The 26250-nt window shown below is 43.9% G+C and overlaps 1 protein-coding gene across 1 annotated transcript; it reads left to right on the top strand.

The window, feature by feature from the left end:
- The first annotated feature begins 24456 nt into the window (after window positions 1-24456).
- LOC138207002 (transcription elongation factor A N-terminal and central domain-containing protein) lies at window positions 24457-26135 on the top strand. The gene is made up of 2 exons (XM_069163973.1): window positions 24457-24719; window positions 24925-26135. Exon 2 carries the CDS (start codon window positions 24930-24932, stop codon window positions 25920-25922), a length of 993 nt encoding a protein of 330 aa, XP_069020074.1. The 5' UTR covers window positions 24457-24719; window positions 24925-24929; the 3' UTR covers window positions 25923-26135.
- Window positions 26136-26250: the final 115 nt, after the last annotated feature.

The raw sequence follows: 26250 nt of genomic DNA on the forward strand, positions 1-26250 counted from the left end.
TTTGCTCGTGAAGCAGGACCACACGTTAACACCTGACCATTATCATTAATAAGATCCGCGGGCTGTGTCTTCAGCTGCAGAGAACAAACAGAGAGAGGAGGGCTGGAGAGGAAAAACATAGTTTGAGCTGCACGTTTGTGTCATTATCGTGGTTTCCTGGCCAAACCATATCACTCCAGACAGATGACTGTAATCTTATTGTTGTGCGCTCGCTATGTCTGCTGTCAACGGACCAATCGCAGCCATACAAAGAGCACAAGATAGCTTCAGCCGGCTGAAGGCCTTTACACAGAAAAACAAAAAGAAGCACTTATTTACGACAGTATTGAACTTTTCCATTTTTATACTTTAATAACACCTGTGACAGTTTTAAAAATATATTTTTGCCAGTTTTTAATACATTTGTTATGAAGAATAAACTGGTGCGAATCTATTTGAAATTCTTTTTGAACATTTGCATCTCTGCTGTTATGAATACTTTTAATACAAAAGCATGTAATTTATTGTTTCAAGACTTTAATATGCAACATTTGTTCCTTGCGTGCTGCTGTTAGAGGTCATCGAATACCACTCCTCTCCACTGGAGCTTTTTTTCTTTTTTTTAAATCAACATATGGCAGTGTCAAACATGTGAGATGTGAGGTTAGCTCATCGATGTGACTTCAGAGTGTAATTTAATACAGCTATCAAAGCGCAGGGGACTCCAACGGGGACAAATCTGAAGCTGACGGGAACACTGAATACAGAGGTTTATTGTTTTATTTGTGCCACACCTACTTCATCAGACTTTCATTGTCTTTGGTCCCTCCAGTAAGACAGTCACATGAAGACAGAATTAATCAATGCATGATGGTCTTCCCATCTCTGTCTGAAAACTTGAAATCACAAATTTTGGTGAGTCACGTTTCATTGGACGATGTGCTGCTAATAAAGCTGCTGGTAAAGTTCATATTTTATTAATAGCTATTAGACCAGGACTATGGTTTCCTTTTTGTGATCCTTCCTGAGGTTTCTTGCATTTTTTATAGAGGGATTGTTTAAAGTGGACCTATTGTCATCAAAAGCTTTATGTTAACAACCTGATATCAAATAAAAACAGCAATAGAAAGTCCACTGAAGTAAAGTAGTGGCTTTGTCCAAGTGTAGTTTTATCTGTGCTCCTGACAGATCCTGAAACGACTCAAACGAAGAACACATATTAAAACGTGTCACGCAGCAGCACAGGCCTCAAAATGTTTCAGCAGTCATGTCCTCTTTGTGCAATGTGTTTACAGATAAGTGCTGCTCTGTGTCCGGAGTATGCCGGAAAGTAGGAACTACCTTTTTATAGCGCTTTTCTGAACAAAGACACAAAGTGCTCTGAAAAAGAAAACACATGAGCCGTAAGAAAAAGCAGACGTGAAATGTTGGCTGCAGGGAAACAACTCAGAGCCCCTCTGCACCTATAAAGTCAAGGCTCGCTCTCCTGTTGCATAAATGGTAATTACATCAGATCCTGTGAATTGGTAAAAGTCCGTTAAACAGTTGTATGACTGCTAATTACACCATCAAACTGGTGCATTAGAGCCCAATCTCATTGTTAGGAATCAGAGAGCGGGCGTGGCTCCAGGTTACAGACTGCAGCAGGCTGAGCTGACTGTCTATAGCTCGGCTTGATTATCCCAGACATGCTCTATTAGTCTGGCCCCAGGTGGGGCCCGGATCAATAGTGTGTAAATGGTGTTGACGTTCCCAAATGCTTGTAAATGCATTAGCCAAAGCATTGTACAGAATCAATGCAGCTGCATAGACAGCAGAGCTCATCACAGTGAGTCAAGACTGGCTCTCTGAGACTTGATGCTCCGGAGAATATCAACTCTGAGGCGATGACCAGGACTAGTGTGAACAAAGGAGAGAGTCTGGCCTGCAGCTGTGCGTGCGGGGAACACACGATTGCATGAACAGATGCATGTGCGGCTCGCCTTTCACGCATGCGTGAGTCACCTTGGTGCACCCCTGAAGTGTAAACACGGAGAAGCTCTGTGACTGCTCTCCTGAGGGCTTATGCAGAGCGACAGCTCTGACATTTCCTCCGAGCGGAGGGGCTGCGGCTGCCGCGCTGCAGACGCGACGCCACCTCCCTCGCCGCAGGCACAGATCTGGGTCACTCTCTGCATCTCCTCTTCCTCCTCACCGAAGACGACGTTGCTGCAGTAGACACCTGCCACTTTTGCTTTCTCTTTTACCGATGAAAACATTTCGACTTTGTTTCGATGAACACGTTCTGTATCTTTAATCACCTCAAATACGATACTTTCTTTGTAGCTGTTTGATTTGTAGATGCATGTGAGATGTTGCATTTTTGATTGTTTAAAATTTAGTTTTAAATGAAATGCAAAAGTAGCACAAATGCATATCTAAAATAATCAATGAACTTCCTGCAGACATTTTAAACCTGCACAAAAAGACATTTCACAAAATTTTGCATCAGTTCTTGGAACCGTCTTATTGTAAAAGCTGTGTGGCACACAGGTCAAACCTGAAGAAAAATCTTGATAAGAAACATCTTTTAGATGAAGAAGAAAAGAGCGTGGCACCTTGAGACTCTCCAAAGCAGAAGAATGTTGATCATGAGCGTTAATTACCTTGATTGTCCCGGGAGAGATGTGCTTAATTACTGCCCCCTTGTTAATAACAAGCTTCGTCACGTCATGTCCGTATTTGCTTTTTATTAATTGCCAGGAGACCGACATGCAGCAGCACAGAGCAAAGGGTCGGGGAAGCTACCATTCAAACAGAGATCCAAGCTTTTGTTGTAGAGGCATCCCCCCCCCCCCTGCTAGCCATGGTTGTGCTTGTTTTGTCATAGTCTTTGACCTTTGACCTCGATGGAGGGAAAAAACAGAAGAGGATTTCCTAACAGGTCTTCATGATGTTAGAGTTATGCATGAGCTAAAGGGGACTTAAATTGCTCCTTGCTTACTTTCACAGCTCGACACACCTGATCACTCAGCAGGAAGTGCTTCTCGACTGCCATTAGGATTGTTTCTCGGTCTTAGAATAAGTATTTGTGGTTTTTTTATGCTTCCAATTAAAACAACGTCTGAGCCTACTTCCTCACAGGAAGTCAGATCAGTTTGCTGGATTATCCAGGCCACATTGTTGAGATTTGGTCGGTGCGCTGCAGACTTTGGCTTCTCTGCTGCTACCGACAGTTATGTAAAATCGTTGCATAAATCTGCAGAGATGCTTATATGCTTCTTCACAGATATATATATATATATATATATATATAGATGATGTGAATTTCCCCCGGTTTGTTTATCCGGTGTTGTTTGGTGATGAGGTGTCTGTTTTGGCTGATAAACTGACGCTAGTATAAAAATAATGGTGTGAATCCTTTTGTACAATGTGTAGCTTTAAATATGTTTGATGCCTGATGTGGGCTCCCTTTCTCTGCTGGCTGCCGCTACACCCAGATAAGTGTTAGAACATGAATGAGTGGATGCACAGGTATATTTCTATGTGTGCCTCAGTTTGCCGCATCTGTGGATCGATCAGATTTTTCACATTACGTTCTCCTTCTTCGTATTCCTGATGCTTCAGCTCTGCACATGTAAGTGAAGAGCCCAAGGACACCTTTTCAGCCCACAGTGCTGGTGTTGTACAAACCTTGATGGATGATTTGGTTTTGGAACGGCGCCTGCAGCGTTTCACACCGTCCTGACTGGAGCTGGGGATTTAAAAGACACTTCTCCTGCTGTAATTAAGAGCTGGCCTTTTTCCTTTTGCTGCTGCTTACACATTAAACCAGGGATGAATGGTGTTTGTCAGTAGATCTGCCAACGGTGATCAGTTTGTGTCTGTATTATCAGGGTGGGGACGCACTGATAATTTAATCTGCCTGTGCCTGTGTGTGTCTCTTTTAACTTCCCAACAGTACTTCTCTGTTCTTCTGTCTACGTGGCCTAAAGGAAAATGTATTATTACACGCATAAATAACACGGGCACGTATGACGTGCTCTTTGCCGTCGATCTTTGTTTTGAGGCCCCGAGGTTTATGGCATGTTCGTAATGCGTTTCTCAAGAAAGAGTTCTCGACGGCCCGGCCTCATCTTCTTTCTCTCTGCGGGGTGTTCATTAAAGTCTCCTCATGGTGTTACATCATATCGAGTCTGTGACACTAACTTTGCTTTAAGGCCTGTTTGTGGAACACCTCTGCGCACATAGGATAATATCCCCACATGCTTTAATGAGTCAGACGGTGTCAGATGCACAGTCTATTGCGTTAAATATGTTTTAAAGAGAGACATCTCACACGCAGACTCTGACTGAGTTTCTGTACTTTAAACCGACACCACATCCACAATGCACTTCACCTCCACATCTCATAGTTGTTAGATGGGGTGTTTAGTTTTTATTTCCTGTTGGCGAGGTCGGTCTGGTGGCGATAACGCCTGCTGGCGTGGCAGTGAGTCAGACTGAGCCGAGGTCAGCTCGAAGCTGTCAACAACAGCAAAGCTGCATACTTACAGTGCAAGGTAAGAAAACAAGGAGGCTGGACTCCTGCCAGCGTCAGGGAGCCGAAGAGTGCACAAACCAAAACATTAGGCCTACATGTTGATAACATCAGCCACGTAAAAAACCAGACATTCTCTGTTTGTTTTACGATGAAGCCAATAAAAGACGAGACTCAACACTGAATTGATCCATGATAATTCAGAGCCTGATTGTACTTCATGCTCTGTCCTTCAGTGTTGTTCCTAAACTATAAAACAACAACATGTGAATCAGCAACATTAGTCTTTCATCATGCAAATCATTAATACAGCCTGTCATTCATTTTGAAATATCCTCATATTACACTATCATGCTGATGTTAATAATCACTAAAGTGAAACTAGTAAAACTAGTGGTACCCAACTGTTTATTATGCAGACATGACCGTGGTATCATTCTGCTTGTTTGAATATCGCCAAGAAAGCAAATGTTTCCCAAAATATTGAGCTGTTCCTTTAAAAGCTGGCAACTTTCTTCAGGCTGAATTCATGCGCCAAGAAATACAAAGAGGAGCTCTTTATTCAGTGAAAGCAGTCACAGATATTTTGGTTCAAAAATGGACTTCATGCACACTCACAGACCCAAACACACTCTCATGAAGACCAAGAGGTTTTTTAACAGGGAGGGTCGGCTGGTAGAAGGGGAAGCAATAGCTGGGCTGAAAGTTTTGGTCCATATTGTCTGAACTGGAGGACAGCTTTACTGTCAACCATCCAGCCCCGTCAAGGACGTCAACACAGATGCGTGCAACGCAAAACCTTAATTTACCCGTTGCTCCGGTATCCGAGGTATCCTGCACCACATGTTGTTTTGTCTAAAGGAGGTCATCAATGCTCTCATTGAGAACGCTCATTTTGGCAAAGTACAAATGTTATGGCAACAAAAAAAAAAAGTGTGTCTGAATGTAACCCGTTGTCTCCTCGACCCTACATGACGGAAGATATCAGATATCACTTTAAAAACTTGTAAGAAGTAGTTTCTGTGCCTCGAGGGATCAGTTTGGAAAAAACAATACGCTACTTAAAAGCATTTAAACCTCTCACATCTCTGGCTTGGCTGCCTGACCTTTGACCCCTCTGGTTTCCAGCAGTGATCAGCTGACTCTGTGATTCATTATCATTGCAGCAGTTTACACCATTTTATTCTTATGTCTCAGCAACCAAACACGCAGATAGGAATCCAACCGAGATAGTGATCAAGTCAAAATTGGCTCAGCTCCCTCGGCCCTCTGAATGTCCCAGCATGCCTTTCAGTGCATGTGTGTGCGTGTGTGTGTGTGTGTGTGTGTGTGTGTGTGTGTGTTTTTGTGTGTGAATAAGGTCTTTTGTGTGCTCACTGTCCAAAAAGAGAAGTCTGGCTGCACTTTACTTCCTTTCAGTAATTACAGTGCTCACTGTTTCAGAATCAGTTTGTATGTTATTTTAAACTGCAAAAATAAAAAACCAAGTCTCATTTTGAAATGTTTGAAGACGTCACAATTCATCTAAGAGATGATTGTCGGGGTAATAAGAAGGAATAAGTTGCAGTTTTGTTGGAACTCATTCATAACGTAATAGCTGTCAGTTCATACAGTAACAGAATAATGGAAAACAGCCTCGTATTTAGGAGTGGATGCATTTAGGAGTGGATGCGAGCGGTGGCTGTTGCTCTGTCCACATCACGTGTGGCTCCAGTCAGACTGGTTTTTACGCCGTCTCCGTGGCAACAGGTTCTCGGCGACAACGTGGTCGAACGACGTGCAGCCTGTTTCGATTTGCTCCCTCGCACCGGGCCTGAAGACGAAGACGCGCTCCCTGTTCACTTTGTCTGCAGGCCGAGGCGGGAAGGTGTGCGACGTGGTGCGCTTTTTAGGTCGCCTATTTAATGATCATCTTAAAAGTAACAGTCCCACACTTTAATCAATGATGTTTATTGTCAGATCAAACACATCTAGCCCCAGACTGACTCACTGATAGTGTGTGAGCATTGTAGGTCAACACCCAGTCAATAAAGATAACGAGACCTGATTTAATTCCAGTGTACATTGTCTGAATTACAAAAGTACAGTCAGTGGTTGTTGTTGAAGCTGGTTAAAGTTGTGTTTTCTTGGTGTTGTGGTTATGTCCTAATGTTTGCAACTAATAATAATAATAATAGCCTTTTTTTGTGCAGTAAAGTCTTCTGTTTCTGGTCATGTAAGAGTTTTGAATGTTCTGTCCTGCCTCACTGCCGGTGTCAGAGTCCAAGGAAGTCAAGGAGGAGATTGCTCTTCCTGTTTTTGAGTTCGAGGGTTTTACGCTCCTTTCTGCCAAGTTTCCACCATCTGAGTATCAAAGGTGAAACCACGTTGTTCTGAGGTCTGGATTAATGAATTATGGCGATTTGCGGGCGCAGCATTTGTTTGTAGCGGTGGAAACTTCCTGTGAAAACATGCCACACACTGTACAAAGGGACATAACGGGAAGACTTGAAAAGAAACGACGAGAAGACTGATGAGGATCCATGCGGCTGCAAACAGGCGCTTATTTTTGGAGCACATATGCACACGCTGCTTTGCTCCAAATCAGCAAACGGGACTTCCCGCAAGCTGCAGTTCCTTTAAAGCTGGCTTTAAAGGATCGAGCCGTTGTTGGGTGAATAGAATCGCAGATGCCCGAGTGCCCCTCCGTCTTTGCAGGGAGAAACAGCCGGCCCCTGTGTCTTTTTGTCCGTTGAGGCTCCCCCTCCTTACATAAAGGCTTTGGTCAGACGTGTGCCTACATTCCCTTGCCCCACCACCTCTACCGTCGCAAGTTCGGCTGGACTCCTGCCCAGATGAGCACCAACTCGTCCCCTTTGTCTGCCGATCTGGCACATGATGAGCGGCTTTGGCAACTGGCACCGTGGGCCGAGCTCCAAACGCCACCCACACCCCTATTGTTCCCCCCCTTGCCCCGTTTTGCCCCCCAAAAAAACTCCCTGCACTCAAGCGTAGGCACGGCGCCAAGGCCGGCGCAATAACAATCGCGGCGTCAGTGCTCATGTGTAATGCCTGCGCGGGAAGCTGCTTCATTTGGCACAGTTGTTGTTGTTGTTTTCTGGCTAGTCACAGTGTGGTCGAATTAAGACAAATTTCTCTTTGAAAAGGATTTGATCATTTTGGCAAGAGCAACATCCACATTTGAATACTTCAGCATGACGTCAATATCCTCGCTTTTGCGCTGAAGCATGACGCGCAGGCTGCATATCATCGATGCAAAGACACGTTTCAAATAGTGCAGCTCTGCAATCAAGTGGAAACCAGGTGTGCGGCCCTGAAGCACTGTTTTCAAACCCACAGTTTGACTCTTCAAATGGGGCACCACATAACCAAAACCACATGATGCTAAAAAAAGCACACCAAAAGAAATCCAGCGAAGAACCAATTGTGATCTAATGAGGCCTTTAATGCCCCTTTAAAACCTTTGTGTCAAGAGCTAATATTATTTTTTTTTACTGCGGCATGCATGTATATACGCAGTGAGTGTGTGTGTGCAGTAAAAACACAGATACGGCCCTCATCTTCTGAAATTGCTCTCATCTGAATGTAAATGTTTGGATTGGCGAGCGAGGTTTCAGCCCCATCTGTTACGTCGTCGATGAGCACTCCTATGCAGCTCGGACTTCGCTGGATGTGGGCGGGAAGAAAACTGACGTGGGCGTGGAGGGAATGTCAGCTGTGAGCGAGAGCGCCCCCGCCATGCCGGAATAACAAGAGGAGACACGATGGTTGGAGGATGTTTCCCCAAAAGGCCGAATAACAGAAGTACTACAGTCAAATATTTTGTTCAACAAAAGCAGCTGAATGAAGCTTAAATATATCCAGAGTATGTGGGTGTGTATGTAAAACGAAATGGGCTCTACTGCTGCAGCAAAAATAGAGCCCACAGAGTGAATGCCGACTCACCCTCGACCTTGTTTTCTTTTGATTAAGAGGGACTTTTTTCTCCACTCTTGAGTGTTATTTGGCCCTCTGCTCGTATGAGAAATTTGAGACAAAACAGGAGTGGATTGACATGAGAAATAGCCAGAGAAGGTCGGGCGGGGCGGGGCTGCGTTAGAAAGAGGGCTGACACGATCCCAAAGAATCCTCCTTCGCTCACCCTCCCCCAGCTTCTCCTTCATCGGAGGTCAGAGCGGGGTTACTTCCCAGAAACAGGCCCACCCTCGACCTCTGTCTTTCCATAACAAATCTCCCCAAACACAAGAGCACTCGTAGCCCCAAGAGCTTCAAAACTGTGCGCCTGATGGAGCTGGATTGGTTTCACGGAGCTACAGAATGTCGAACGTGCATGTGAGGAGTGATACGTGTCCAGTTGCAGCCTGTAGGGTTTCTAAATCTGCCTTCGTGCACGTCATCCTTTTTGTCATCTTGTATAAAGCTCACTGGCAGATTTGCTTTTTCTGCTTACTTGGACGTGACACACGCAACCACACTGTTTTACTGTATACTTAGAGATCCAGTATCCAGCTTTCTTTATCGCATTCACGATGCTCCGCTTCTTGGTTCCCTCTGAAGTCAGCAATGGTCTGGTGGTTTTCTGTTGGTCAACAGGATCAAGTTTAACCTCAAAAATTGAGCGTGGTGCAAAGACATTTCGGAGATGTGCACACAATCCTGTAAATCCAGTTGAAGTGAATTGCTGCAAAATGTAGTCAGTGTAATGTTGGTGTAACAGGACCTTTAGGTCATGTTCAGGCAGACATAACACTGCATGGAAAACAACTTGACTATGAGGCCACTAAGAGTGTGGGAAAAACAGGGGAACCTCGATTGTTTCTCGTTACACGTTACAATTCAAAGTCTCCCAAATAAGCGCTGTGTTGTTAAATCCTGCTTCATATCACACGAGGTTGTGCAGAGTTTTGGTACCTGATGGTCTTTTAAACTCCACGAGGATCTACTGTTTTACTCAAAGTGGATTTCTTAGTTTGTTTTTCATTGCCTCACCTGTACTAGAAACAACACGCCCCTCTTGCATTGTTTAAACACGGTCTCTTCATATAAACAGCCAAGGGCCAGATTTCAGTTGCACTGTAGTACTGGAGGGCCGAATGTGAGTCAGCTATGGCTTTCTGGATTTGGATAAAATTTGAGTTTTTAGACTTGGGATGATTGAGCTTAAGTCGGATCAGCTCCAGGGATCGGAGGCTTAACTTTTATTGTGGTTGATGCAGAAGAACTGAACATGTAAGCACAGTGGCTGTATGTGGACTCGGTTCAGATGCTGCACATTCACGCACTGTGTGCATCTGGATCCGATCTACCTGTGTCGTCCAGTGTGGGAAAGCCTTGTCCTGGTAAGACTTTAATTTACCTGCAGGCTGAACGAGGGTCATTACATCATGCTGCTTGAACCGATTACCTTCCAGCACTTCGAATTAAAGGACTTAAACTAAACAACTTTATCTGTGCAACCATTTTTTTTTTCCAAGTCATGTGCATCTTGGAACAATCCGACAGTTTGATAGGGTCTGTTGACATTTTCAGAGGCAGTTGAGACAAATACAAGCAGTTTTAAACATTTACATTCCTCCGAGCAAACAGGGTGAAGAGATTAGATTGTGGTCCTGTCAGACCTGAAGTTTCCCCACAGTGCAGTGTCTGTCTCCTCTTCACCAGCCTCTCACATTCCTGCGTCCCCCAGACTAGTCGCCTCATAGACAAATCATAGCCATTAGACAATAATCAATTTGCACGGTGACGGGAACAACTTTGCTAAATGGATTCTCGAATTTGCACATCTATGTCGTATCTCGGCAGCGGGAGCGCCCCTTTGCCAGAGGGGTGAAATGGTTTAGTTGGATTGAGAGGCCGCGCTCGGTGCAGATAAATAGGACAACCGGTGCTGCCAGCTACAGTAAGGAAGCTCTCTGCACAGCGAGGGTTTACTGGTTTTTTTTTCCTCTCGACTCTCAATAGAAGAGACATGCTCATACATGTTCCCATAGCACCAAGAGCTGAGGATGCTTTTATGGTTTAAGAAGATTTTAAGTGTTAGATTTAGAGCATAATGTTTGAAGTTTTCATGCAGATTGACTTATTGGCAGCTAAACCTGGCCTTGAAGCCAAATATGAAGTCTCGTCGCAACGCAGGATTTGTTGCATGATGTCATTTTAATCTGGAACTCAATGTTTTACTCATTGGCATTTTATAGTGTAAGCTAAACCTAATCAAGAATATGGTGTCTAAATTGATTCTGACACCACTGACGCTCCCCACCAGCCTGTCAAAGAAAACACACACACACACACACACACACACACACACACACACACACACACACTAATCCTGCCTGACAAGATGCTGATCAAGTCGACGAGACTGCAGCCACATTCTTCAGATAGACCTGCAGGTCCTGTCAGGCTCATGCGGTGTTTGTGAGTGTGTGTGAGGCCTCCGGCTGATCTTATGTAACTAATGACGGTCACACAGATGGAGTTTGAGATTCCTCTGGGCTATACAATCCAACTTTTCTCCTCCTGTCAGAGATGACATAGCTTACCTCCATTTTAAGCATTTTTCTGACACTGAATTGCAGGCTGAGTTTTTAGGAAAGACACAAACTGAGACAGGATGGATTTAAGTAGAAGTAAAACGACCTAAATTCAAATTGTCTGAAAGGTCATTTTAGAAAATACGCTTGCTGAGAATAAGATTGACACCAATAAAAGCACCGTCAGCCTGCCGCTGTTAAACTGATGTAATTATGTTATCAGCATCTAACCTGATAACTAACATGTGATAGCCAAGATGAAATACAATGAAATAGCTCGAATCACTCGTGTTGCTTGAACTGCATGCCACATTTATTTGTTGAGTTTGAACTGCAGTCGTCTCGTGACAATCAGTAAAGAAGTTTATGAGTGGTTAATCTGGAGATCTGCTGTATTTATATCTCCTCTTCCTGGTTTTAAATATGATCTGTAATTAAGAGCAAATTAAAGTACTGAAACCTGCTATTAGGTCTGCTTGTTCACTTGAAACAAGAGACAAACCTCAGCCTGCAATTCATTGTCTGTGTATTTTAGCGCTGAACATGAGTTTTACTTTGACAAAGCTTAAAGTAAAAGTGGTCAGATATCGAGTGTGTGCTGAAGACACAGTCTGCAACGACTCATTCAGGAGGTTAAAGCACGACACTGTTAAATCTGATTGGAGGTTGTAATGTGTAAATAATACATGAGTGGGAGTGGACGCACCCCTAAGGAATTGAAAACTTGTGGTTAAAACGCGAGAGAAAAGGTCACAGGAAAGCGGATCTCCTCAGACAAAAGGCGAACGACCTGTTTTCATGGGAACTGGAACATCGACGGTGATGGTTTGTTTTGTTTGTTGGGCATCAGGTGCATTTTAACAACCACAGAGTAAACTTCCTCTGAATCTAAATGATACCGTGAGCTGGTTTGAAACAGAATCACAGCTGGTTAAAAAACAAAGCTGGTGTCCTTTTTCTTAGGATCAAAATTTGGACTTATAACGTCCTAAAAAAATAGCCTGCACAATTTCGAGAAATCCATCCATACCGAAGACATTTATGAGAGAAATAATGTTTGTCTTTATGTTCCCAACAACAGTGAGATCTCCTGCTATGAAAATGTTGATCAAGGATTACAGCTCGGGCCGTTACAGCAGTCATTTTAATAAACATACAAAGGGAGCAGGAGAGAATTAACTTCAACACACAAACAGATTGCAGACTTAAATAAGATTCTCCTCCATTTATCAACACTGCGTTGTCATGGAAACGTGCGCCCGGGCCAAAAGTGAACAGATGGCTGGAGCAATAGATGGCTTCGACTCAAACTAGCTGATCTGCTGATTTGCTTCAGACCCGCGGGGGTTGTGTTTGGACTCACTCTCAGCTTGTGTTTCACCGGCACCGCCGCGATCACCCAGCGCAAAGGTTCGTTGTCTTCGGTCTTCTCCTGGCTCTGACACGACCCTTTTTTTTTTTTAGTTTGTTTGTTTAGATGTGGTAAAAAAAAAAAAAAATGTAAACACCAAAGTAAAGGAATTTATTTTTCTTCCAAATTCAACAGGTGTGAATTGTTAGGTTCCATGTGTTGCTCATTTTACCTCTATCCCATGTAATGATTTGAATCAGCTGATGTTGCACAATCACTCGGTGCTAAATTTGTGCAATCTGATAATTTACAATCACCCCAACTGGACCCTGAGGAGAGAGAAAGCTGATTTTATTTTGCTCTTCTTCACTCTTATGTAATCTTTCATCTCAAGTTCTTTGTTTTTCTTCTCTGTTCTGTTTATAATTTTACCCTCCAGCAGTGAGTCCTTTATTTTGAAAACTGCTGTGCAAATAAAGATGAATTTCACTGTTTTTCTCTTCGCTTTCCTTTCACTGCCCTGCCACTGTATTAATACGAGTATTAATATCAATAGAGCCCAGAGCGACTGAGAAAACAGTCAGTCAGACAGACAGTCTGCCCTCAGTGCTACTTTCCAATATTACCCATAATCCACCAGGGTACATCTGTGCAGGCCAGTCCAGTTATCATGCTTAGAAGCAGCCAATCAGACCTCCTCTTATGTAATCCCTGCATTCATCTAACAGCACACTGAAGGCAGACAAATTGTAGAGGAGTGGATTGCATGTGGGTGCACACACACACACACACACACACACACACACACACACACACACACACTGCCATAATTTTGTACCTCTGATGTAATCTCAAATTGCACTTTTTCCTATTCACCCTCAAAGCCTATTTTTTTTCCCTCTGCTTTTGTTCTTAAGTCTTTTCAGCTCTTTCACACACACACACACACACACACACACACACACACACACACACACACACACACACACACACACACACACACACACACACTCCCAAACAGACACACCTCCCATCCTCCCGACCAGCCATAATTGCGAACATTCCTCGTCCCGGAGCCAGAGTCTCCTGTTGTACATTCCTCAGACATTAGACTGAGCCACTGCAGCAGATGGGAATTACTGTAACCGCTTCTGTTCCGCTTATGTCATCACACACATTGTATGTGTATTAAGAGTGACGTATAATGTTTGGGATGCTATGAATGACGAGTGTGTTCTGCTGATGCTGCGAGCCAGTGGGCATGTGGTGGTGAATGTGGAAAGTAAAGTTAAGTTTATTATACAGCGGAGAGATTATGGCAGTAAAATTGTTTAAAGGATTCTTCTGGTCAATGTGCATGTGAAGCCAATTTTCCAGCATGCTCTCACTCTACTCTCGATCTTTGACTATGTTGTCATGCTATTTGTAGTTTATGCTGCATCTTATTTTCCTACATTTTCATTGAGGTTATGTCAGAGCTCCGATGCCTTATAATTTCTTTGTGACTCTACCATTACAAGGCATAAAAAAAATGATAGATATGCTGTGTTTGAGATGGTCTCTGTGACTCATTCAGCTTCATACTAGCTGCACCGTTAGACTGCAGCAGAAAGAGGGTAAATGTAATGTAAATGTTTTTGATGCTCGTATTACTCAAACCGTTACAAGTTGATTGAAATTACATGAAACATTATCTCTTAACTTTATCAGGAAGCAGCCTTCAAATGTGCCACATTTTCATCCTGAGACAGGAAATGTTCCTTTATCTCTGCCCATGTTGCCTGCAGTAGATAATGCTCCTCAACAGCCTCTCATCTTGATGCATTTATGGTTTTAGCTCTTAACACACAAAGTTGCACAGCTGCTGCAAGAAAAGAGAAAGTTATTCATCTTGTGGTGGCCGAGGAGACCCTCACCCTCCTCCTCCTCTCCTGCCTCCCCTTTGCTCCTTCACTGCTGGTTGTTCTTTTATTTTCTGTCTCTCACTGTACGTTATTGACACACCCGTGGCGGGAAAAGCCCGGGCTTGCCATTGTTTGATTGGGGGGCACCGTTGGGTCCAAACAACAGCCGACCAATAAGAGGACCCCCCTGCTGTGACAGCTGCCGAGCTGTTTCACTGATCTGTGGGCATTCCTGCTCATTAGCAGTCTTTGTTGGTCATTTTCTGTGTCCGTGCGTGTGTGTGTGTGTGTGTGTGTGTGTGTGTGTGTGTGTGTGTGTGTGTGTGTGTGTGTGTGTGTGTGTGTGTGTGCACATAGCTGGGTGATGAATTGACTGTGGCAGGTAATCTAAGAGGGACAGAATAAATATGCATGAGACTGCACAGCAGGTGCAGCGAGCAGAGACTTATCAAGTCTTCTTCTGTGTTTGAAATCATCGCGGCTTTGAGACCCCACCTGGAGTCAGACGTAAGATCTCTTGTTTGCGTGACGTTGGCGTTGAAAAATGGGCTTTTGGCAGCCCGTGTGCAACACACACACACACACACACACACACACAAGCTGAAATCTGTCACTCTTACCTCATTTAGCGATCCTTGCCAAGTGGCAGCATGCAGCCATATTTGGACACGAATGAACATGCTCCCATTTTCTGTGCAGGAATTTCTTTATCCAGGCTCTTATCTTTGTTAATTGATGCTGTGATAGGAGACACTTCTGGCCTCGGAGGGTGTCGTCAGTCGTTCGGGGAAGAGAACGGGAAAGACAGACACTTCTAACTCGAAGCAGGGTTCATGCACACTTTCAATCTATTCATCCTTCTCACGCTTTTAAAGCGAAGCTTTAAGCGAGATTATAGCTGAATCTTTTATGGTATTCTGCTCTTATGTGGTAGAAATGCAACAAGGGTAAAAGCAAAACAAGCGATACGTGTTGCAACACATGATCCATCTCAGCCTCGGCTGCTTTTTGGATTTGCATTCGACACGTTTTGGTTTTCAGGGCAGGCATAAAGGTTTTTCAAGCATGAGGTCAGCTCTAAAGAATGCGGGCCGCCCCTTCCTCTGCTACACTGAAACCAGTCAGATAACCTGGTCATTACAAGGACAATGTGTTCGCACATCAAGAGGGACTTTTTCTCTCTCGAACCACACACATCCTTGAGCTGAAGAAAAGCTGTGTTTGCTACAGAGAGAGCAGCCATTGTTTCAGGAATGTGGGAGGGACGGGGTGTTTATTAAGGCGAGGATATTAGCTCGGGCCTGAAGAGTCAAAAGACCAAAAAACAAGAAATTCTGTTTCTCCGTCCATTTGTTATAACATCACACGACTCTTATCGCTTCCACATATTTATTCTTTAAACTGTTGGTATCTTATTCAGTAGATATATCCATTATATAACTGTACAGACCTTCCGTCTGTTGAAAAATACATCTTTAAATGTTTTCACAGTAATCTGTCCTATTTGTTGTCAGTGTGGGGGCGTGTTGACAACCCAGGTAGTTTGGATGCTGCTGTGTTTCACAGAGCTGTGATTGTTGCGTGCACAGCGGCCCTCGGGACAAACATTAAGACCTTGAAGCTACTGTGCAACCGAGGCAGGTGAAATATTATTTGCTTAAAACCCTTAACTGTAGCAAGTGACTATTTTTTTTTAGCAGAGAGGTTTTTTTTAGGGATTTGCAATGCATGTTAATTGGTGTCCCAAAAGTAAAGACATTTTGTGTGCCACGTGAGTGCTCTACCATCTGAGCAAGGTAGAGTGGCCTTAAAGTTGCTGGTTCGATCCCCGCGTCCTTCTCTCCGCATGTTGACGTGTCCTTGGGAAGGACTCTTAACCTCTTTTTCACTTCACTTTCTTTCTTACTATTTCACAGTATTTCTCTTCTCAGAAGACAATGTTCCTTGTATCTGACATGCTCAGAGCAGAAGTTGTGTATCTAAATATTTGTTCAAATTGGATGTTTAACAGTGCAAAATAAGCCTTTAGTTTTGAACAGTGAGGAAGAGGCCGGTGAAGAGGCCGGTGAAGAGGCCCAGATAGAGAACTGAGAGCGACCTTTCTCCTGCCCGAACCCTCTTCACTTCTGCATTTGCCCTCTCTGAGAAGGAAGTGGGAGCGCTGACTTCCTGCTTCTGGCACAAGTGGGCGGGGCTGGAGGAGGAGGAGGAGGGGGGCGGGACCTACTGTAACTCAGGTCCTTACCCAGAATGCCTTGTGTGAATTCAAGTAGCAGAAAGGCAGGAAGTGTGACCCGAGCTTGATAACAGCGGGGGCTGCTATTTCTGAAAGCACTGAGCAGACAAGGAGGTGTCTGTTCTGCTTCCTGTTGGTTGTTTTGTCAGATGTGAGCAGCTGAATGTGTCTTTATGTGTCAAAATGAACTGTTTGTGCTCTGAGGTCGCCACGCCGACAGACAAAGGAACCTCTACATGGGCTCTGTGATGAGTCTGGAGGAGCATTTTTGCAGGTCGAAACTCCTCTTTCTCTTATCTCCATCATTTACCCTCCAGAATACAACTCTGAGATCAAATCTGTGTTTACTTGAAGAAAAGACTTCAGGCCTCACAATGGCTGACCTGATAGCCTCCAGATATTGTTATTCAGCCTTCACGCTGAGCTTGAAAGGCTGCTGCTGACTCCACATCAGTCCTACTTTGATAAAAACCTGATGTGGAATTTTGGCCCTCGCCGCCTCCTTTCCTTCCTCCTTTCTTCCCTCAGATGCCAAATAAGGACAGTTTGCCACATCTGCTGAAATTCGAGGCCTGTGTCGTAGCTGTCTTTCGGCCTCTCGCACCAACTGGAAGAATGAGAGAGAAAAAGTGTGATGTTTGTGGGTTTGCTCTGCTGACTTGATCCCCTTCTCTTACTATGAAATGTATGACATCATCTGCTTTCTTCCACTCCTCCTCCCTCTCTCTTATTTTCTCTCTCCTCTATCTTACCCCTCTTTCTTTTTTTTTTTTCTTTTTTTTTTCTTTCACATGTTTGCTGTTATGTAACTCTGTGGAGGCAGCCAGGGCGAGATTGTGAACCTTTGTACCGTGTGGTGAATAACATTTCCCCTTTTCCACCGCTGGACACAGCTGCAGTGTCTCTCACACTGTCGGTATCAGAGAACACGCAATTAACCCAACAAAAAAACAAGCACTTCTTTTGGTATGTTTAGACGCAGAAACAATATGGCCTAACATGGTCATTTTCTAGTTCCTAACAGCTGATGTAAATGCTTTTAAAGAGCGTACATGATAAATTTGGCTTTGCTTTGACACTTAAAAGGAAATTAAGTAACTTGAGAAGTAAATAATCCTCACGGGGAGGTTTGCTTTCTGTAAAATGAACCACGTTTTGTTGCTTTTTATAGATTATTGTGCAAGACCTCACTCAGTCAAGACTAGATCAATATTTTCTGCATATTTAATGATATTATGTTACTTATTTTCAATGCAAATCAGTCAGCAAATAATTCTGAGCTGTTTACACCTGATTTGAGTCAAACATCGGTGGTAGACTAAATGACTGCTCACCATCTGTTGTCTGTTTTTCTTGGTTGTTTAAATATAAAAAAAACAAAAAAACTTTGCACTATTGTTTAGTTAGTTTTAATTTAATTATTATATTTTATTGTATATACTGTGCATTTTTATATTTGATATTTTTTACTGTTATTTTATTTCTTTCCTGTATCTATTCTGCTGCTGCTGTAGCGAAATAATTTCCCATTGTGGATTAATAGAGTAACTGTCTATCTATCTATCGAGCTGTCTTCCTGCTAAGTGTCACTTCCTCAAAACTGTGAACCAACACAATTTGTGTGTTTTTTTTTTTTTTTTGCTTTAAAGTTCCCCTTTTGGAAAGAGACAAGTGCTGCGTGTTGGCTCGAAGCAAGGAAGTGAGATGCAGCGCTGCGGTTTACCTCGGATCGGCCAAGTAGGAAAGCACTCCAGTTCAAAGCCGAAGGGGAATGAAAAGAGCGTGACCTGCTCTCTGTCTTCAGATGTCCCCACTCACAGTGCACACATGTTTCATCGCACCAACCTCATTGTAGGAGCAGCTTTTCATCATCTGTATGAAGTTTTAGCCACAGACGACGTTCAGTGACCACCATCTCCATCTGCAGAAGGTCGGAGGTCAACTGCTTGCAGAACTAAGAGGACTGTAGGAGACAGCAGCTTCTAGACAGACACTCGTCAAATGCGTGAATTTCAGAGCTTTGGGGTCTGAATTTAGGGTGTGTGTTCATACCGGGCATATTGGGAGAGGTTTGCCTGACCTTTGCATTGCAAGTCTTCACTGTTGAGACAGTTCTTCATGGAGTCTTTGCTACAATTCAAACCACTAAACCTCAAATTTGAGGGCAGATTTCAAAAGTATGCAGATATCCCTCTGAGCTGAAGGACAGACACTGGAACAGATGTAATAAAATGAGCCGGGGTTATGAATTTAGCTTTTTATTTGGAAATGGAAACCATGTAGCTTTAGAAAGTTACACATACTGTTGCTTGAAAGCTTGCTTTGCTTCTGTGTTGTAAACAAAATGGAAGTGAATTCAGTGGTTTTTTTTGTTTTTTTTTAGAGCTGTAGGTGTGATTGCATCCTTTTTTCACACCTAAACAGCTCACAGCTTTTCCTCATTTCACAGTTCACACAGAACAGTGTGTGTTTGTGTGTGTGCATTTCTTTATTGATTACTCAAAGACAGAAAGAGAGAGGAGGTAACTCCTGCTGTTGGCAGTTGATGTCTTTGCCACATGACCAATCAGGAATTTGTGGGATCGTATGTGTGAACACGAGAATTCAGTCGAAATGTGTGTGTACGTTCAGTCTGAAAACCCACATCGTCCCGCACTTTCTTTCTCACTCTATCACCACTCTTATCATCCAGTGTGTCGCCCTGCAGGTCCGATTCTCCGAGCTCCTAATCGAGCCTCCATCAGACGGCTGAAAGTGGAGGACAGGCGCTGCGAGGAGAAATGGAGGATGTAGGAGGGGAGGGGGAGGAATGTGTTTGGTAAATCTGTAGGAGAGGGGGGGAGGTGGGGTTGAGAGGAGAAGAAATGAGGAGGAGGAGGAGGAGAAAAGGAGGAGGGGGAAGGTGAGGAGCAGGAAATGAAGGAGAAAGGGAAGACGGAAAAGCAGAAGAGGAGGAAAAGGGAAAGCTAGTGGGGAGTGAAGGGGTTAACAAATGTCCGTGCACACACACACACACACACACACACACACACACACACACACACACACACACACACACACACACACACACACACACACACCGCAGGCCCATGAATCTTAACTGTGGGATATCTGGAATTCAGGCTCAATCACCCAACGGAAATTACCAGAAAGAGGGGGCGGGGTGGTGGTGGTGGTGGTGGTGGTGGTGGGGGGGGGGGGGGGGGGGGGGGGGTTGCAGGCTAAAAATGTAAAAAGGACAGTACATGCTGCTTCTGTCCTTTCCGATTTCAACAAAATACGTCTTTTGATCGTTGAACAGTGCAGAAGTGTATCCTCTTCCTTTTTCTTAATCATGGCACCGAAACCTAAGAGTGCAGATCAGATGAGTCGTTATTTCCTGCAGGGGGATTTTTGTCTCACATTAAACAGCAGCAGAAATATCTTGGGAATTCCGTTTTTAGAGAAATTTATACCAAAGCATGTCCCGAAAGAAAACTTGATATCCTGCTTCATGTCTGAGGGATACAAGAAACAGGTTTAATGTGTCATATTAGGACAAAAGCTGTCTGTCATAGTGGTCATTTCGAGGCGCCGCCCTCCTGGACAAAAGCTCTTTCACGTGTTATCGTTTATATACTTTATTACACAGTTTTAAATCTCATCACACAGGTAGATATTTAACAGTGTGTGCACACAGCAGTGTGGTTCCGGCTGAAAGAGGGAAGGTATGTGTAATTACAGTTGCATCATATGAGCTGCATGTGAAAGACCCAACAGTTTTATGGGCAGAAATGCTCTGATTGGTCCACAACACCTGACGATTAAAGATATTTGAGACGGTTGAACATTAAGCTGGAAATTATTATGTTTAGGTCACAGTTAGAAGTGCCTACGGATTAATTTTTTTTCTTCCTTTGTTTGCAAAATAGCTGGCTTGGCTTGGCTTTTCCGACCCAGATCCGATGTAATTTTATACATCTAGTCTTAAACAGCACTTCTACATCCACACACCCTCCCCACTGATTACACTGCAGTTTGTTTGGTGTTTTTCAGTTAAAATAAGTTATTTATCGGCTTCTGATCCCAGTTGTGACACAAAGTTAATCAAAAGTCGCATTGGCTTCCTTTCAGGTTGTCACATTTGTGTTTCTACATTTGGTCACTTGACTCATCAGAAAACTGGTTTCTTGGACAGAAAGCTTTGCTTTTGCTTACTCAGAGTTAGATGTTATAAAAGAGTCCCGGTCACTGAATTTCTTCATCATGAACACTTGGAAACATGTAGACTCGTATGTGGTGCTTCTTTTAGAGTCAAATGCATTTGCTATCACACACAGCTGAACACACACTTGTGCACAGTTTGAACTTGGAGCCTTCTGCCGTGATCATGTTACGAAAAGTCCGGTAGATGCTGCACAACTGCGAACAACATAGGAGGATGTGGTTACTTATAACTCAGAGCTCACTGGTGTTGGATTTCCCGTAAGGTCGAACATGTGTCCAGTTGGTGTGAGTGTGTGTGGGAGACAAGGGGGGGTGATGGGAAAACAAATGTTATGAATCAATGTGGATGATTGTTGGAGGGAACATATGGTTGTAACCGCAGAGGATTTGGTATGTCACGTCTCTCAGCGCGGAGTCATGTGTGAGTTTTAAAATCCATACTCATATTTTCTCTTTGTGATTTCGGTCACTGACTTTGACGCAAAGGGTTAACATTTGAAAACAAACAACTCTCATGGTTTCAGAGTTTGAAACTTTCTTTTGAGCCGCCACCAAGTGAAACATTGCATCACATCACCAGAGGTGTTATGAAATTCTTACAACGCAACATAATCTGCATTGTTTCCCCACAAACGAGAGAAGAGTTGGTGTATCTTGTGATGCTGCTTTTGACTCATTCCTCCACTGTAGAGCAAAGCACAAACACGTGGTTATCTGCTGCACTTCCTTATTGTTCTTGGCTTTTTACAAACGTTTTATCACACAGGGTAAATATTATCATTGACACACACAGACAAAACAGTCGCTGCTTTTTGTGGTTTTGCGTTTCCTGCTCGAGACAGTGCAGGACTGTTAATAAAAGCGAAAGACTGACACTGTTTCATTTATGACCCCTAAAATAGAGGCACGGAAACCTCGCAGTGTCAGTCAAAACACAACGAACCCCATGGCAGAAGCAGAGAGAGAGAGAGAGAAAAAAAACTTCCATTTCAGTCATCGTCAACCTCAAGGTCACGGTGGGTGGAGAGGGTGGGGGAGGGAGGGGCACGATGGGCAGGGAACAGCCAGGCAAACCCCCTGATCGACACACACACACACACACACACACACACACACACACACAGTCACACACACACACACACACACATGATAGGAAATAGAGGTTGATTTTGCCACAGCGTTGGTCACGCGTGTTTTTACAGCAGCTTCACTGGTCGTCAACCTACGATGTGTTCAAAGAGTTATTAGAAACATCTGCATGAATAAAAGTGAAATAATCAAAGTTATATACAAGTAACAAATGTATTATAATTTATATAACAATATATTTCCACTGGTACAATATTTTTTTGCCATTGTAAACAAAAAAATAATTTAGCCTAATTTTACAATAGATGTAAAATATAATTATCTACTTTCTTGTTAGGAGTTAGATCATTAAAAAAAAGCAATACCACTATGCACCCCCCCTCCCCCTCCCCCCCCCCCCCCCCCCCCCACACACACGCCCACACACACACCAATACTAGAAACCTGACTGCACCCGAGGCATGTCACTCAAACAAGACACGCTCCAAACATAGCTCTCTTTGAGACCTAATATTTAATCTATGATGGAATTATTTTCAGCCGGACCACCAGAGCACTGATCAGAAGGAGGGCATTTATTGGAGCCAGAGGCTTTTTGGGAGCCAGCCCCTAGTGGCCCTCAGCGGTATTGCGCTTTACGGCACTTCCCTTTTAAATTCCTGGAAAAGCTGAAATATACATTTATTTGTGTTGGCATTTAAAAAGAACCTTCTTCTTTCCCCAAAAAAATCAGACTCCTGTCAGCAAAAAGAAAATATGCATCACTCTCCCTGTTGTCTCTTCCTCCCTCCCCCTCTAACAATGTGTGCACAGTCCCTACACTGACAATCAGAGAGAGACAAAGCACTTACCTCACCGTGTTACAGAATACCTTTTCACTCTGTTGTTCTGTTACACACACACACACACACACACACACACACACACACACACACACTTACACACACTTGGAGTATTTTCAGGTTGGAGGGGGGATTGCAGAGATTTACTATGTTGTCATGAATGTCTGTTCATGAAGAAACTGATCACTTTAACAAGAAGGCCTCCCTCCTTCATGATTTCTCAAGCTCAGGGTGGGTTAATGTGTGTGTGTGTGTGTGTGTGTGTGTGTGTGTGTGTGTGTGTGTGTGTGTGTGTGCTCATGCATACACCCATCAAGTGTGGCGTGGTCTGCACAAGAGGCGGAGACAACAAAGCAGGATGTGATACAGCAGGACTCCACTTCCTCATACATCTCTGTTTGAAGCAGCACAGTGCAGAGCGCGCCACCTGTCGGCCACCTGCCGTCACAGCAGCAGCGTGCTGGTAAAATTCCATTCCCACAGATTAGAAGCACACAAGTGCAAACAGGCCGCAGTGAAATGACTAGATAAGATGCGAGGAGCCTTGTGAGTGTTTTTGGGAATTCCAGTCATGTGTGGCTGCAGGAAAACATTTCAGAGGGTTGGACAGCTGAAAGAGGGGTCTTCTTTTCCTTTTTTGTCTTCTGCATGTGTGCACTGAAGGCCCAGCCGGACCCCACCCATCTCAACACAGGGGCGGCACACAGTTTGAGACGGGGGACCCTCTTGTGCCTGAAAGGCCGCACAAAATCCAACCAAAAGAGCAAACAACACACACCTAGAGAAACTTGACGATTTCCTGACACAGAAAGCTCCTCAGGTTGGCACTCTAGATCTAAAGTTAAACATTAACGCTGCTAAAAGCCTCCTGAAAGCTTTAACTTCCATTTGAGGCTTTAAAAGCTGCTGTTTGAAGACTTTGAGAGCCAGAAGCTATCATGCAAAGAGACACCGTATCAATCTTTCCCTCGGGGCCTCCACCGCCATCGGCCCCGGCTGCATGAATCTCGTGAATCTTGAAAGCAGATTTTTCAAACAATATCCACTGAATACATGAGAATCCTTTCAGCCCCACAAGGCTTACTTTACCACTCACATCACTCTCAGTTGTTTAATCACATCAAAATGTCTCACTGGCTCTGAGGAGAATAATACCAACTACCACAACAGTCCGTCCACTGTCCTGGTTTTTATCCTCAGAAACACTTCCTGTCTTTAGCTCCACAGCCACAAATTATCCTAAACACTCATTCATCTTCTTTCATAACTGATAATTGCGCCACAGCCAGCTGAAGGACTTGCCTCATCTTGTTTTGACATACCTTCTACTTCTGAATACGTGTCTGTCGGGCCGGTTGGCTATTTGTATGTGAGGACTGCAAGTTTCTCCAAAGGTGATGCAAATCCTCCATCAATATCACAGCCATAAGAAATAAGTCTGGACATAGAGATTAATGCATGAATATACTTGAAATTATCCATCAGTGACGACTTTAATCGCTGTACTACACCCTCAACTCCTAATATGCTTTGACTCAGGTTAATCTAACTCTGTTGTTATTGTAAGAGAACAGAAAAGAGGCGTGAAAATAAACAGAAATCCAGCCACGTCTCTGAATAGCTGCTGTGGGAATAACCTGAAAAGCCAAATGCACACACCTTAATCCTTACAGAAAGCACTAATCCTAAAGCACAGTTCAGACAAATCACAGCTGCACGGCTCTGTTGTGACACGTGTTACACATTTAACACACCACAAAGTACCCTGGGACGACTCAGGCTCTCATTTTAGAATTTGCATTCCCCTCCAGTCTGTAAAAAAACAATATCTACATTAAAATATCTTACAGAGTGTACATTCATTACCACTTTAAGAAACTGATGTCAAACCAACCCTAAGACCCTCATGAGTCTGATTCTGTGAGGCTGCAGCGCCATCTACAGGTGAATACAGGTAACTGTCTGCTTTGGAGACACATTCAACATGGCTGCTCCCGTGAAGACGTTTGTTGGATTGCTGTTAACAGGAAGAAGCTGTAAACCATGAAGGAAATCAGGTAAACCAATATAAACACATGCAAAGATATATTTGAATGTGTTAAATGACTCATGCAGACAAATAGCACATCAGAAAAACAGTACTTGCTTTTTTAGTCACTGGCAGAGGCCCATACAGAAAGTTATGCATGTTTATCTGCTTATTCTTAAAGATGACTCTCTTTATTGTTTATAATGATGATGTTTATGGTTTAATCTGTGCAGCTGACATGCATGCAAAGGAAATCATCCACACTGCTCTACAGATAGAGAAACTCAATGCAGACAGAAACGATGGGAACATCATGACCCTCCTCGGTGACCTTGATAAGTCTGACATCACAGCCGAGCAGCTGGAAACAACAGATGTTGTCAAGGTCCTTTACAGACTCCTAAAAACCTGCTCAGACAGCAGTGTGAAGACGGTAGTGAGGAGCTTGTTGTCCAAGTGGAAGAGACAGTACAGCAGAGAAACCCGAGGAGGAAAATACACAGAGGAGGGTGAGGATCCGAAACTCTCCTGCAGGGTTTCTTTACCAGAAGAGGTTGGAGATGGTAAAGTTCCCAAGCAGGAGGATTTCCACTCAGCACAGACATGCAGGAAAGAGAGTACTGCAGAACAAGAAGCACCATCCTTACAGGCAAAACCTACAGCCCTCAACAGCACTCCCGCACCCTGTGATTTGTCAGTTGTCAGGACCAAATGTGTCCAGCTCCTCCTCACCTCCCTCCACCCTGAACCTCCTGATGAAGACAAGGCTGCAGAGCTGGCCGGAGAAATCGAGCATCACATCCACGAGCTCCACACACCCAACCAGCTCAAATACAAAGCCTGTGTACGGAGAAAGGTGGCCAACCTGAGGAACCCCAAAAACTGCCACCTACGTCAGGGCCTGCTGAGCGGCTCCCTGTCTCCCGAGGCCTTCGCCCGGATGTCTGTCGAGGAGATGGCCAGCGCGGAGCTCCGGCAGCTGAGGGAGGAGTACTCATCTCAAGGTGTGAGCGAGAGGCAGCTCCCTCAAAGCATAGAGGGGACGCAGACGCAGAAGATTCGCTGCAAAAGATGCGGGGGCTCAGACTGCAGAGTGACGCAGGTGTCCAGGGGGGCCCTCTTCCTGCCTGCATGGGTGAGGCGGGGTGGTCCTGATGAGGACGCCATGACCTTTGTGACCTGCAGCGCGTGTGGGCAGCAGTGGTACCACAGCAGCTGGGTCTGCCTCTAAGGCCAGTAAACACAGGTTCTGCCTCCAAATCCTACTGTTATGTTGGACTTTCATTGTTGATTAATCTGTCTTCTTTTCTTTATTAACTGATTCAAAGTTTGGTCTATAAATTGACAAAAATGCTTGAAAATGCCCCTAACTTTCACCTGTTGTCCTGTTTTTATGTGTATTTTTTTTTTTGTGCACACTTGTGGTTAAAGAAATATTTTTAAGGATTTAGTGTTTACTTTTAATTACAAAACTGACTTTTTAAAATGCATTCATCAGTAAACCCAGAACTAAAATCCAAACTCTGCATCTGCTTTTCCACTTTAGGCTGATAAAGCCG

Source organism: Embiotoca jacksoni, unplaced genomic scaffold, assembly GCF_022577435.1.
Source record: "Embiotoca jacksoni isolate LCO1_2020_lvr unplaced genomic scaffold, fEmbJac1.0.p SCAF_30, whole genome shotgun sequence".
Taxonomy (NCBI): domain Eukaryota; kingdom Metazoa; phylum Chordata; class Actinopteri; family Embiotocidae; genus Embiotoca; species Embiotoca jacksoni.